Raw genomic sequence first — 14,093 nt, 5'->3', positions numbered from 1 at the left:
CTGGGAACATAAAGAGAAAAAGTAGGCTATATCAATCATTAATAATTAAACAAAAGTAACAGTTCAATCCAAACAATTAAATCCAAACACATTATATAATCTCCAAATAAAGGAATAACTCTACTATTAAAGAAACTTAAACAGTAGGCTACAACAAATAATCATAAATTACCAAAACTGCTATGAATGTGAAATCAACTCAAGGAAAATGTACAAAATCAGTTAGGCTACACAACAAACTGAATGGTAGGACGAGGGATTCACAGGAGGCCAGCCAGCTTCTTTGTTACCAAACATTTTGCCCAAAAGGATAAGGTGAAAGAATAGGCTACTCTCTCTGCTCTCACAGGAACCAACAGAAAGTGGCTGATGGGTCTAATCAGCAACATTGCCTGCAGCTGTGATGATGAGGTGATCGAGGTGAGGGAAAGGTTGGAGGAGGAAGTGGTGGATTGCAGGAGTTGGAGTCCGGAAGTCACTATTTTGTAGAGTAATATCATTGTGATTTTAAAAATATTGCGATATATTGCTATGTATTGTCCTTTTTCAACTGCAAATGATGTCTCCAGAGGGTAAAAAAAAACTGTCAATATCCATCAATTTTTTATTGACTTTGACAGATTGACTACATTGGACAGTATCTGACAGGGGGAGAGAAGACAAGGCCAGCAGAGGCTTGCAGGGCTCCAGAGAACTCTGGGCACATACAGTACACAATACACATACATTTTTCATACTGATTTCTGATTAAAAAGCAATTAATTAAACATCACAAACCACATTTATTTACAGCATCTGCCTCCAAGTTATGAGCTAAATGAGATCTTTTGTCATTTAGGCACAGTCCTGGCTAGGAGTTAATGAAGTGGAATGTTGTCACTGGGTGGGAAATTATTCCATGTAGGCTAGTGTTTACATATGGATACTTAAACTGGTCAAAATGAAAACATAGTAGTATAAAGTTGTTAGGAAAATCTCTTATCAAGTTAGTAAGATTTATGAATATGGTTTATCAATTAACTTTAAAACAAAGAAATCTAAATGTAAAAAAAAAAGAAATCTTGGAGAATCAACTTCACAGAAAGCTGGGTGAGATGTAGCCTATGCATGTTACAAAATTACTCACAGCAAGGTTTCAATAAAGTGTCACATCTCGTGCTCAGGCTCAAAGCTTTGCTCCATATTGGTAGCGATGCGGCGTCGATTATTGACTTGATCATGTGCATTTTGTAGCCTTTGTTTCTGCACACTGTGTCCAACGCCATAACAAAAGTAGATGAGTAAACCTGTTTGAAGGAAAGTTACATCACTTAGCCTACTGTTATTCTCAGTGTGTTTTTTTAATGATAAAATGATTGTTGTTGTTGTTGTTTTTAATGATAATGACATTCCTCCCATACCTACTGTCATCCAAACTGCATAGCGGATCCATGTGTCTGATCCAAGTTGAACCATTAGATAGATATTGACAAAGGTGCTGAAAATGGGAAGCACGGGTACAAAAGGGACCTGTATAAAAAAACAACGTGACAAAATGTTTGTACATCATATGGCAGCAAAGTTAAGCACAAAGGCATGTAAGTGATGCAACAATCATTCACAGGGGCGTCTGGGTAGTGCAGCGGTAGATTTCCAGCCTACCAACACGAGGGTTGCAGGTTCAAGCCCCCGTGTTACCTCCAGCTGGGTCGGGTGTCCATACAGGCACAATTGGCCGTGTCTGCGAAGCTGGATTAAGGGTATGTATCCTGGTCGCTGCACGTCTCCTCTGGTCGGGCGGCGTGCCTGTTCGGGAGGGAGGGGAACTGAGGGGAATAGCAGCGTGATCCTCTCATGTGCTACATCCTGCTGGTGAAACTCCTCGCTGTCAGGTGAAAAGAAGCAGCTGGCGACTGCACATGTATCAGAGGGAGCATGTGCTAGTCTATAACTCTCCCCAGATTGGCAGAGGGGGTGGAGCAATGACCAGGACAGCAGGAGGAATTGAAGTACAATTTGGGAGAAAACCGGTGGGGGGATCTGGGTCAGAAAAAAACCTGATATAAAAATGATAAAAAAAAGATAGGCCTATATAGCTATGTTTTTGCTTCACATAATAATAACAATGATTTGTACGCAAGGTTTGGGTAGATGTCTCAAATGCATACCATGAAAGCAGCTCTGGCTGTACTCTGTGGCTGTCTCCAGATGATTATTGTCATGAGGATCAGCATCAGTACAATCACAATGACACACAGAAGACTCCACCACTCCAGGAGCAGCAGGGAGTCTGCAGCCTGACTTATGAGGAGGCTCAGAATGATGGCTACAAAGACTGGAGGGAGCACAGACTTAAGGTTACCACTTACAATTTAGGGGTGGAGTTAATCTGTGTACAGACTAGGATTGCTGGATGATGATTAGAAAATAACTTACTGATGACAACTGTGAAAACCGACACATTTTTAGATGTTCGAGCAGTGGCTTGTGAAGGAGGACACATAACTCCATACATTGTGAATGATTCTGGTTTGCTGTAACTTGAATCCTCGCTGACATCCTCTTGGTACCTAGAAAAGTCAGAAAATATCAATAAAGCATGCCTAGAGTCTTACAGATTTATTCATTTCTATGTGAAGCGGATACGCTGTAGATACTCAGAATGTGGAGGAGGGGTGATTTCCCTATTTCAAATGAATATTCTTTTATTTTTTAGATTAGATTTTTAGAATGATAATGCCACATAAATATTTCCACTATTGAAAATATTTATGATAAACCATACCTTAATATGAGAATACATATCGCAACAAGTGTATAGGCAAAGAGTGTTCCAATTGACATCATGTCAACCAGCGCCTTCAGGTCAAACAATAACGCCATGATAGCTGCGAAGACATGCACACACCATAACTCATTGCCTTTTAAAAACAGTTTAATAAACCACACACATGGGTTTCACCTGCATTCATTAAGTAAGGGATAATGTATACTGAGCCGGTGATTACTGTGGAAATAATGACCGACAGGTGAATGATTTAGCCCGACGCGCAGCGGAGGGCTTAATATTCACCTGAAGGTCATTATTTCCAGTAATCACCGGCTCAGTATACATTATCCCACTTAGAACACGGCCTACAACTAAATCATTCAATAATCTGACAAAAATAATTATTCAAATAGATTTTTTAATAGCGTTTTCAACACAAAGCGGTTTCATTCGTAATTGGCACACAAGACACCACAGCTGCAACTGGTTGGCCTAATTAGTAGCGTCTGTGGACAAAATGCTCTTATCAACTGATTAATCCAGGTGTGGCAGAGCAGCGGTCGGTTGTCGAGAAATAATGACCGGTGAATATTGTTGATTGACCAATCAGAATCGAGTATTCGAGAGAGCCGTGTTCTAAGCAGTGGTATACACCACAATAATTTGACCACTGCTGCATTCTGTAATATCACATGGCAGCCCCAAATAGCAGTGAGGGGTAACTGTTTGAATTCCAAGAATTTCAATACCTATCATGTAATGTGTCAACTCATGTCATGTGATGCCAGTGAACTGCAGTCTCTTTGGACATGCCTTCCTCTTAAGGTGAATGTGTGATTTTGTTCATCTGAATGCCTTTCATTGTGAATGACAGTCTGCAGCCTGTCTTCTTCACGCTGAAGGTGCACCATCTCAGCTGAAGGTGCACCATCTCAGCTGAAGGTGCACCATCTCAGCTGAAGGTGCACCATCTCAGCTGAAGGTGCACCATCTCAGCTGAAGGTGCACCATCTCAGCTGAAGGTGCACCACCTCAGCTGAAGGTGCACCATCTCAGCTGAAGGTGCACCATCTCAGCTGAAGGTGCACCATCTCAGCTGAAGGTGCACCATCTCAGCTGAAGGTGCACCATCTCAGCTGAAGGTGCACCATCTCAATTAGGGGCAATGGGACACTTTCTGTCGCAGCCCCATTTAGGCTAATAAGCCATTTTTACATCAACATTTTGCCTTGTGCAGCTTTCAGTTGGAAAACACATGACAGATTATGTTACCCCAAAATAAATCACACTCAACTGGTGAGGTCTCAAAAGAACCGCCAACAACTGAGTGTATGGACAGTTTTAGCAATGGCCTTGCAAGGCAGCTGGATTTGAACGAGATCTTGACATCAGATCATGCGTGTGTTTGTAAAACAGAATGTGAAACAAACCCATCCATTTGACAGCATCAGGTTACAGTTTTAGTAACCAACACAAGATCCAGCTCCCAAGGTCAAAACAGGGATGGACATTTTGGATCAAAACAGGGATAGACGTTTTGGAAAACCAAAACGGGGAGTAACCACCAGTGAAAAAACAAACAAACAGGGAAAAGGTAACATTGTGATTCTTACCTGCTACGACCCCTGAAGCCAGTGTGGCTATGACAGGACTTTGTCTCTCACTCATTTTGCTGAGTGGTTGGAAGAGAAGGCCGTCCCTGGCCATGGCAAAGAGAACACGCGGCATCGGGAACATTGCTCCTAGTAGGCTGTGGAAAAAGTTCATGCTATTGTTGTTGGCTTATTTTTTATCTAGATTCTACAATACTGATGGCATATCCATATGTACGTACCTGTGAAAGAAGGATAAATGGGCATTTGTATATGGATGACAAGCTATTGTTTTAAGAGTGATACAGATGAACTACCCTAGAAATTGAAAATATTTGTTATAGAATAGAAATAGAAATAGTTGGGTGTGGGTGTGCGGGGTGGCTAACTGCAATGGCTTCGGCTTCAACCATTTAGCACTCATTAATACCAAGAGTACTTCTCATTAATACAAGCAAATACACAAACCCGGTTCTGATCAGTTTTTGTGTTTTGCGCTATATGGATAAAGTTAAAAATTTTGACAAAAACAATAATATAATTTATCTTCACGTTGGCATGTAGCCTACTCATTCAAGAAATGTATTTCAACAGTGAATCTGGTATTCTGGCTCTGTACAGGACATAGCGACATGGTGACAGGGTACAGTGTGAGCTGCAAATGTGCGCTACAGGCTATCTGAATATGACGTCTGTCATGTATGTACAATAACTATGTCTATGTGTAACTTAAATGAAAATGTGTATGAATATATTAACTAGTGATTGTCCAAATAAAGGCTAATGTGATTAAAACGATCCCTATCAATGTTCTATCTTATTTTATGAAGATAATCTGGAAAATGAATACAAGTAGTAGTAGTAGTAGTAGCAGCTGTCTTATTAGATTGCCTCATATAAAATGAACAGCCTAATTCGATTCAGAGCGGTCAATTAGGCTAGGGGAATGCACCTGTTTTATGAGAAATATTGCTGGTTTCTTTTCTTGTCTTCCTTAATGTATTTTTCAATGTCTTCTGTGAAATATATGTCCTGTAATGTGTAGTATTCTTAATTGTAAACACTTTTGTGCTTTGTGCTCCATTGTACACGAGGCTTCGTTGTGGAAGGATAGAAATTCAGCGGTAGCGAGCACACTCAAAATGGATAAAAAACTCACTGGGTGCAGGGCAAGCAAAGAGTTCATTCAGTAAGTCGAGAAAAAGCCAGCACTCCAAATGTCTTTTCATAGGTTTTAAAAGTTCCTCAAACCGGGCACCATTGCACTGCTGAATAAACAGACAGTTCCCTCCCCACGGGTGTATCTAGCACCTTTCGAATTGTGGCAGTTTTGTAGCGCTTCTATTGATTTTATTGATTATATGATTTTATTGATTTTATTTTCTTATATTTTCATTAGCTAGCACCTTTCGAATTGTGGCAGTTTTGTAGCACTTCTATTGATTTGATTGATTATATGATTTGATTGATTTTATTTTCTCATATTTCTTTTCTCTCATTCGTTTTTACTACTTTATTGTGTTTGCTGTACTGCCAGTGCTTTTCCCGTTTGGTTATTATTTTACCTTAATGGGGTAACATTGATTGAATCATCCTTATAGTGTATATGTTATGTACACTACAGCACTAACTGGAACTATGCCAGCAGCTGGGAACGATTTTGTGGGTTTCACTATTTTATTTGGCTACTATTTTATTTTCCTAATCTCAGGAATGTTTTGTGAGCTATACAATTTGTGCAATAGAGCTTGTGCAATCATGCCGAACAGGTTCTCTCTTCCGTGGAGTTGTGCAATGTTAATGTCCCTGTCTGTCTCTGTTTTTGACGTTGTTTGTAATGCCAGGTTGCGGCTATGTGCACTTTAATGCCCAAGACAAATTTCCCTCCGGGAACAATAAAGTATATCTCATCTCATCTCATCTCAGCAACAAACGTTTCAGCCAAAGGCCTTCCTCAGCGTTGTGAAAGGAAACATGACTTTGCAAAGGGATATCCTCTGTTGAAATTATGGTGACACTACATCACTTGTATGTCATGTGCCGAAAGTTACTGGAGAAGCAGGCAACATGCCTCATCTTTCTAATACGTTATGCTGCTTCATTTATTCAGATTTCAGAAGCAGTCACAAATTCCACAGATTCCAAAAAGCTATGGAACTTTCTTGTATACTGATTCTTACTGTCAGCTTTCATTTGGTGTTCATATTGGATGATGAGCATGTAATTATTACATTATTATATTGAATGTAATTATTATATTATTATTACATCTAATTAATTAACTCATGAATAGCTGTGATGAAGGCGTTTTTAATGTGTTAAATACCTGAATTCACGTTTTACTCCATGTTGCTTTTTCCAAATGTCGTGCATAATTGCATACCTTGTTGAAAGTGCACAGAGGGACCCCACAGCCACAGCATACTTCGCTGGGCCCCAGCCAATGTATGCAAAGGCCACAGGCAGGGGACTGTGGACACTGAGCAGATAGTACGGCATCATGAGAGTCAGGGCTGCAGATACACCGAAGTATGCCAGGAAGCAGATGAGGAGGGATGCCACGATGCCCAGTGGGATGGACTTCTGAGGGTTCTGAACCTCCTCTCCTAAGACAAAACAGGTTTTTAGCTCATGCTACGCTTGTATTGTGTTTGATATTCCACTATTATGGCCTATATGCTCTTTAGCCTTGCAGTTTATCAGAGTAAATTCAATTGCTGCATATTCTAAAAATGTATACTGTATAGAGTAGCCTATATTGTATAGTACTGTATATTGTGTAAAATCTCCTTTCTCTCATTATGCACATGATGTATGACATACATGTGTGTATGTCATGTACATGTGTATGTATATGTCTATATATATATATTATTTTTTGTTATTGATGTTATGTTCATCTTACCTGTCGTGGCAATGCAGTCAAATCCAACAAAAGCGTAAAAACAAGTTGCTGCTGCCGCTAATGTTCCTTCAAAGCCAAAAGGGAAGAATCCACCACTGCCATAATTTGAAGTTTTATTTTGTGATGATGACTGGTTTCTGAAAAGAATAAATCTAGTTGAATGGCCATTCAATAATGAGGAAAACCAGGAAAATCAGTTTCATGCAGTTTGGTACATGCATTGATCCATACTGTTATCGAATACATAGCATAACATAGCAGCAACACTATTGAATTTGACACATGATTATGTTACATTGTGTGAATGGTGTTATGTATGAAAGAAAAAAGAGTCCATACTCATATGCCTGTAGGATAGTATCTCCACTAATATACCAGTTGTTGATGTCGCCCTTTATGAACCCAGTGACGATGACGAACAGCAACACCAGGATATTTACTACTGTGAAAACCTTATTTATAATGGCAGACTCTTTAACGCCAAATGCAAGAATCCCTAGAAAGAGACAAACAGAGGATGTACTGTACTCAGATCCTTAAAACATGAAAAGAGTACAGCCTTATCTGTCAAAGACACTTGGAAATGGAGGTGGTTCAGGATAATTAATTTTTCCGAACACTTAAATTTATCAAAATTTTGGACCAGAGGTTAAAAAAAGAAGAAGAAATAATAATAATAATAATAATATAATGATAATTATTGAATTATAATAATAATAAAAATGTGCATCACAAATTATATATATACCGTGTATATATATATATATATATATATATATATATATATAAAGTGATGTATATCATCATCACTTTATTAACAGACACAAGGTCCAGTATAAAAACAGACAATACATAAAATCATAACATATACATACTAGGGGTGTCACGATACACTCAGTTCACGATACGATATGATACACGATATTGGGTTCACGATAACGATACGATACGATATTTTAACAATATTTTTTTGCGATCGATTTGTAAGTTGAGGGGGCATCCTCCACGCTAATTTGAGTAATTTCACCATTGTCATCCTCCGTGTCTGTAACGTCCCTCGTCTGTTCAAACAAAGCAATGAAAAGGAGAGCGAGCATGCAATCAGATGCAGATCAGTACCACCATGTGCAGCTTCTTTTTCTCGCGATATGAGATTTCATCTCAACGATACATATTGTCACGTTTTGATATCGCGATATATTGTGTGACGATATATTGTGACATCCCTAATACATACCCCAATACATTACATTAAAGAGTTGTACCAATGTGCCCAAATGCTGGACTGGTACTTAATAGCACTGAGACCAGGTTGAGACAGCAGCGCATGATAATCAAGTTCTGAGACACATTAACTCATTGAGTGCCAAGGACGGACATGTTCGTCATTTCAAATAGTAACGTAGAGTGCCAAGGACGGACATGTTCGTCAATTGCGTTTTTTGACGGTGGGGCGTCGATCAAAGCCTTCTGCCTCTGATGTACAAATATTATAGCTATTGGATGTGTCTAACCTATTTTACAGAACCCTTAGGTGGCGACAGTGCTCTCCACATAACAGAAAGGCAAGGAAAAAACAAAGAAGAAGTCGTTATGGAAACGGAAATCGCATCGCATCCGTATGCATCGATATGCTGAAGCACGTTACTGCAGCTGTGCCTGCAGCAGCCAATCTGCTCCCACAATTGAGCCGGACAGCACATCCGCACATCCACACCGTGGAGTTGTTATTATTCTCAACTGGAAGCATCGTTGCCGGTGACAAACACACGCGGAACGCTGTAAAAAAGCAGGATGTCGATGTCCCTTCACTGTGCGCACAGCAAACTCAGCAGAGAGCCACCACAGACAGGAGGAGGAGTGTGCAGTTGAGGCGAGGCGGGGCGGGGCGGGGCGGGGGGGGGGGGGGGGGGCACGCAGAGCAGCGCGCAACACCCAGACAGACCCAGGCAGCAGGACAGGATTGACAAACGCAAGCCAGAATATCCGATGCCCACCAGCAGCAAATCAAGACCAGCAAGAAGCTGCAACCAGCAGCGCACGCAGGGGCCAGCGCTGCTGGTTGTAGCTAAAAAATATTATTCTGCCAAACAGAATTCCCTGGCCTTCACTGTTTTATTGAAGGAAATTATTTTTGAGGTGTGACTACATTAGAAAAGATTAGCTTCAGAGTCAGTGATGTGCTTGAAATGTTTAATTTCACAAAAGGCCAATTATCTCAGCTTCTAGAAAAAAATTGCTGTTTTTGGATGAATCAAGCTATCTTCTCCGGCTCATAACTAAAGAACGGAAAATGGGATCAATAAACTTTTTTTTGCAGATGATAGAATAGAGTCTCATCGTTCTTTGTGCGTGTTCAGTGTTTACATAGTAATATCACACAATATTCTGTGGGCCTCGAGAAATCACTGAAAACGCTCTGAAACTCTGGCACTGGGAGCATCCGTTCTCCAAAAGTGGCTGGCACTCAATGAGTTAAGACGACAGATAAACTTGTAGGTCAGATTTCTCAGCAGGGCATGAAAGGTGTAGACTCCTGCACCACAAAACATTTCACTAGCACTGCAACACCTTGGCTTTCTGAGCAGAATCCTCATGCAGTCATTATAAGCAACCTGAAGCTTTTGAATGTTAGCCTGCTTAAACTTAACCCACAGGGGGCAGTATAAAGGGGAGTACAATAGGCTCTAAACAGGCTAATCTTGACCTCAACAGAGCAAAAATAAAACTTTTTCCTCAGCATATTAGCTTGTGCATACAAGACACGCCGCTGCCTATACATGTCATCATCATCGCTCATTTGATCAGTATGTGACCCAAATACTTGGTTTTACAGCACACTTCCAGAACCTGTCCTGACCAATAAAAATAAGGAAAGGAGAGGTCCTTATCATCTCTTGTTCTGTAAACCATAATGACACTCTTTTTAGCATTATATTTCACATCAAAATCTACTCCATACGCAGAACAAATATTCAGCAGCTGTTGAAAACCAGCACTGCTTGGAGACAGGATGGTCAGATCATCAGCGTACATAAAATGATTTATCCAGGTGTTACCCAGCACACATGCAGTTCTACAGCTACTGAGCTGTACAGAGAGGTCATCCATGTAGAAATTAAAGACAGGGGAAAGAAGCCCCCCCTGCTGGATGCCGTTCCCCACCCAAAAGGAGCAGAGACCGAATTACCCAGAATGACATGTATAGTCAGAATGCTAGGATTCTAATAATGCTCCTAGGCGAAACAGCTTCTGATGGTTAACTCTATCGAATGCCTTAGAGGCGTCAATAAAGCCCACCAAAACAGAGGAGTTCTTACCTTTATACATACCAATCACTTCTTTCAGTGCATATATGCAAAAGTCTGTGCCATGCTTGGCTTTAAACCCAAACTGGTTGTCAGTGGTGTCTAAAAAGGAACTTAAACAATCTAATAAAATTCGCTCTAAAACCTTGGAGAGTACTTGTCATATATATATCTATATCTATATCAGTTGAATATATTTTCATATAATTTCTGCTATTTCCTTTCCTTTTATGCATTTTACTAATAATGCCCATTTGGTAAACCATTCAGATGGGAAGTGTGATATTTGGATAAACACCAAAATATTGCACAACTTGCCTGCCAACAGCATTATGAGACCAGCTGCAAAGATGTCTGGGTAGGGAGCTAAGCCAGGTAGGTCCATTGCAGCCTGTTTGCCCAGAGAGTTGGCAATGACGTTTCCAAGAAGTTCATCAAAGGTTCCACTCCATGCTCTGGCTACACTGGACGTTCCTGAAGAGAGAGAGAGAGAGAGAGAGAGAGGGAGAGAGAGAGAAACCGAGCAGGAGATCCAGCAGCATGGGTAGATCCACAGAGACCAAAAGTCATAGTAATCAAGATGCGAGGTGACCAGACGTTGAGATACAATTTTAATAGCTTGAGACTTGACTTGATGCCAAAAGAGAATATTTGAGACCCAACTTGGGTTCTGGTGACTTGGGTCTTGACTTTGACTTGACCTTTCATGATTGGATAGGTTTCTAAAGTCTTAAAGCGGCATTCAGCGATGTTTTTGTCTTCAAATAAGTGTTAAATTGCTCTATATTCTGACAGTAATCACTGAAATAGAGTGTTTGTTCAGTGACTTGAAACCCCCAACCCAACAGTGTCCTCTATCTCTCTCCTGTAGTCCTGCAGGCAGGGCGGACGTCTCAAGACTGACTTGGGACTTGAGCAAAGCTGACTTGGTCAGACCTGCAGAGAAGAGTGCTTCAGCAGAAGTTGTAGTGTCCAAACCTGAGACTGGGTTGTGGTTGCATTGTGGCTCTTGTAAAACAATTGACTGTACAGCAATATGATTTGAATCTATAGAAATCAAGGTACAGTACCTTACAGTACAGTTCCATAACATGGTAATAGAGGGGTAATAGTGTGATAATAAAGACAAATTAGGTAATACCATGTAATTATCAATAACCATGTAATAACATGGCATTTTCAATAGCAGGCTGCTATTGGGGGCGGCAGTTTTCTAGCTGGGAAGTGTTTCCAGGCAATCCCTACATCTCTAGATGTTTGGTTTAATCTAATATTACCATGAAATTACATTTCCCCATTTGCATTCAGATTGGCATTTTCCTTACCTATGACATAAGACAGCAGCAAGTTCCAGCCAGTGATAAAGGCCCATATCTCTCCCACGGTCACATAGCTGTAGAGATAGGCAGAGCCCGTCTTGGGAACACGAGCTCCAAATTCAGCATAGCACAGTCCTGCAAAGACAGAGGCTACTGCTGCCACCAGGAAAGATATGATGATGCTGGGCCCAGCCATGGTTCTGGCCACTTCTCCTGACAGCACGTACACGCCGGCTCCCAGCGTGCTGCCCACCCCCAGAGCTACCAGGTCGAGGGTGCCCAAACACCGGCGAAAGTTGGACACTTCTCCGTCCGGCTCCAGGGGTTTTCTCCGAGACAGACTCTGTAGGAACATCAGTATCTTTGCTCCAGACATCCTGAAATACAGACCTCATTATGTTCATTGACACGATCACTTTTAAAATATAAACTCCCTGCAGATTATCAGATTCTACACTACAGTATTTATTTACCATATAGGCTTTAGGCATATGCATCTGACACACATATTAGATTTTGTTTTAGATCATTCCACATTTCTCTTACCCAGACAGTTATTAGGCCATATATGACAACACTTGAGTGACATACAAGAAAGACTAATCAAATATTCACAATATGACTATAGCCTGTGAAATTGAACATAGTTGTAAGTCTATCAATTAAGAAATAAGCAAGATCACCTTTCATGTCACAGTCAATAAGCTACAACACACTAAAGTAGCCATATCACAGTATAATTCATACTGTAAATGGCTTTCATTTACACTTTATGAAGGAATTAATACTTGAATTAGTACCCAATCAGATACATTTGTTTATGAAATATGACATGGATGTGGTTGCCTTTCATTTTTAAATGATTAATAGACTAAATCAATAATAAGGTAATATCTTTTTATTTTAAGGTGACATAGATTTGGAACTAAACCTCTCATGTGCTTTACATACCAATCAACCAGATATCTAAATTGTCTGCATTATGATAGCATGATACCTATAAGCTTTTATGGTATCATGGCACCATGGTTACTCATAATTGTAAGCAAGGCATCCTTACCTTTTCAGCTGTAAGCTGCAGTGTGTGTGCCTGTGTTTTGATCTGGTCTCAGACTTGACTATTTGTGGGGATAAACCCATTCACTGTGAACTCGCACAGCGTCCGCTACGCGGGACATTTTCTACACGTTATGTTACATTTCAGATGTATGTGCCATTTCTCAAAAGGAGAGGATCAAAATGATTTGTTGGAGAACTCCACCAGGATCTGAAACAATCACAGACACATTATATAAAATAGTTGAGACATTTAATTTTACTTGGTAAATAAAACCTATATGAATTTTCAGAGTGAAACAAAGAAAACCATCTCATTCATCATTTATGATTTATGGAAAGTTAGGAATTGGTTATCAATGTCACTGTTTACACAGAAATTAAAGACAACTTTCACCTGGTGGTAAGAAAGATGTGACAATAAGATTAGTAAGTAATTTGTTTTTGTTTGTTTTTTTGTGATACAATTAAAAGAAAACAAACTAAGCTGTGTGCTCTTGCCTGACTACAATTCAATAAATAAATGTGATTGTGACACCCTCTCATGCCACCTTGTGCTAAAAAGGAGAAATAGGTTTACAAGATCAATTTCATCTGAAAGAAAAAAGACAAAGAAAAAACCTAATACTGTTAGTATACTTTTCACTTAAATATGCTCAATACTCCCCATCACAGCACGTTGAGCTCTATAAGTAGCCTATTTGGATAGCAACCCACTTTTTTGCTTTATATTCCTAGATGTATTAACCTATCCATTTGAATCCCCACACTCTTCTCCCCTGTCTTCACCCTCCAACTCCTCTTCCTCCTTCTCTCTTGGCTGAATAAGTATCTTTCCCCTATCCACAGATGAGGCCCTTCACCTCAACAGCATAATACTGTTTTCATGATGTCTTCATTTAGTTTGAGTTTAAATGAATAACCTGGTAAAGAATGATGATATGGCCACTGTCTGATAATTCCCTATAACAGGTGTTTTCAAAGTGGGGGGAGCCCAGGGGGGCTCTAAACAGTTTCAGTGAATGTCAGTGAAAGAATATTACATTATGCTATCAAAAAGAGGTCACATAGAATAGCCTAAATGTGTGTGATTTGGTTAAAGAGATAGTTCAGAGATATGTTATTTGGAGGATTTTTTTTACTGTTTTTCCCACTTTCCCAGAG

General features: G+C 40.0%; 1 protein-coding gene across 1 annotated transcript; it reads right to left on the bottom strand.

Annotated features, from left to right (window-relative positions):
* Window positions 1-1,146: 1,146 nt before the first annotated feature.
* On the bottom strand, window positions 1,147-12,249 carry LOC310771778 (cationic amino acid transporter 2; the record flags this gene model as incomplete). The annotated part of the gene is made up of 11 exons (XM_083631938.1): window positions 1,147-1,286; window positions 1,401-1,509; window positions 2,148-2,314; window positions 2,416-2,549; window positions 2,765-2,867; window positions 4,363-4,499; window positions 6,725-6,947; window positions 7,247-7,383; window positions 7,586-7,742; window positions 10,873-11,028; window positions 11,880-12,249. 11 exons carry the CDS (start codon window positions 12,247-12,249, stop codon window positions 1,147-1,149), a joined length of 1,833 nt encoding a protein of 610 aa, XP_083488064.1.
* Between the last annotated feature and the right edge of the window lie 1,844 nt (window positions 12,250-14,093).

Source organism: Poromitra crassiceps, assembly GCF_964638095.1.
Source record: "Poromitra crassiceps genome assembly, chromosome: 1".
Classification (NCBI taxonomy): Eukaryota; Metazoa; Chordata; class Actinopteri; order Beryciformes; family Melamphaidae; genus Poromitra; species Poromitra crassiceps.
The sequence above is the reverse complement of the archived record's forward strand: the minus strand, read 5'-3'. Positions and strand labels throughout refer to the sequence as shown.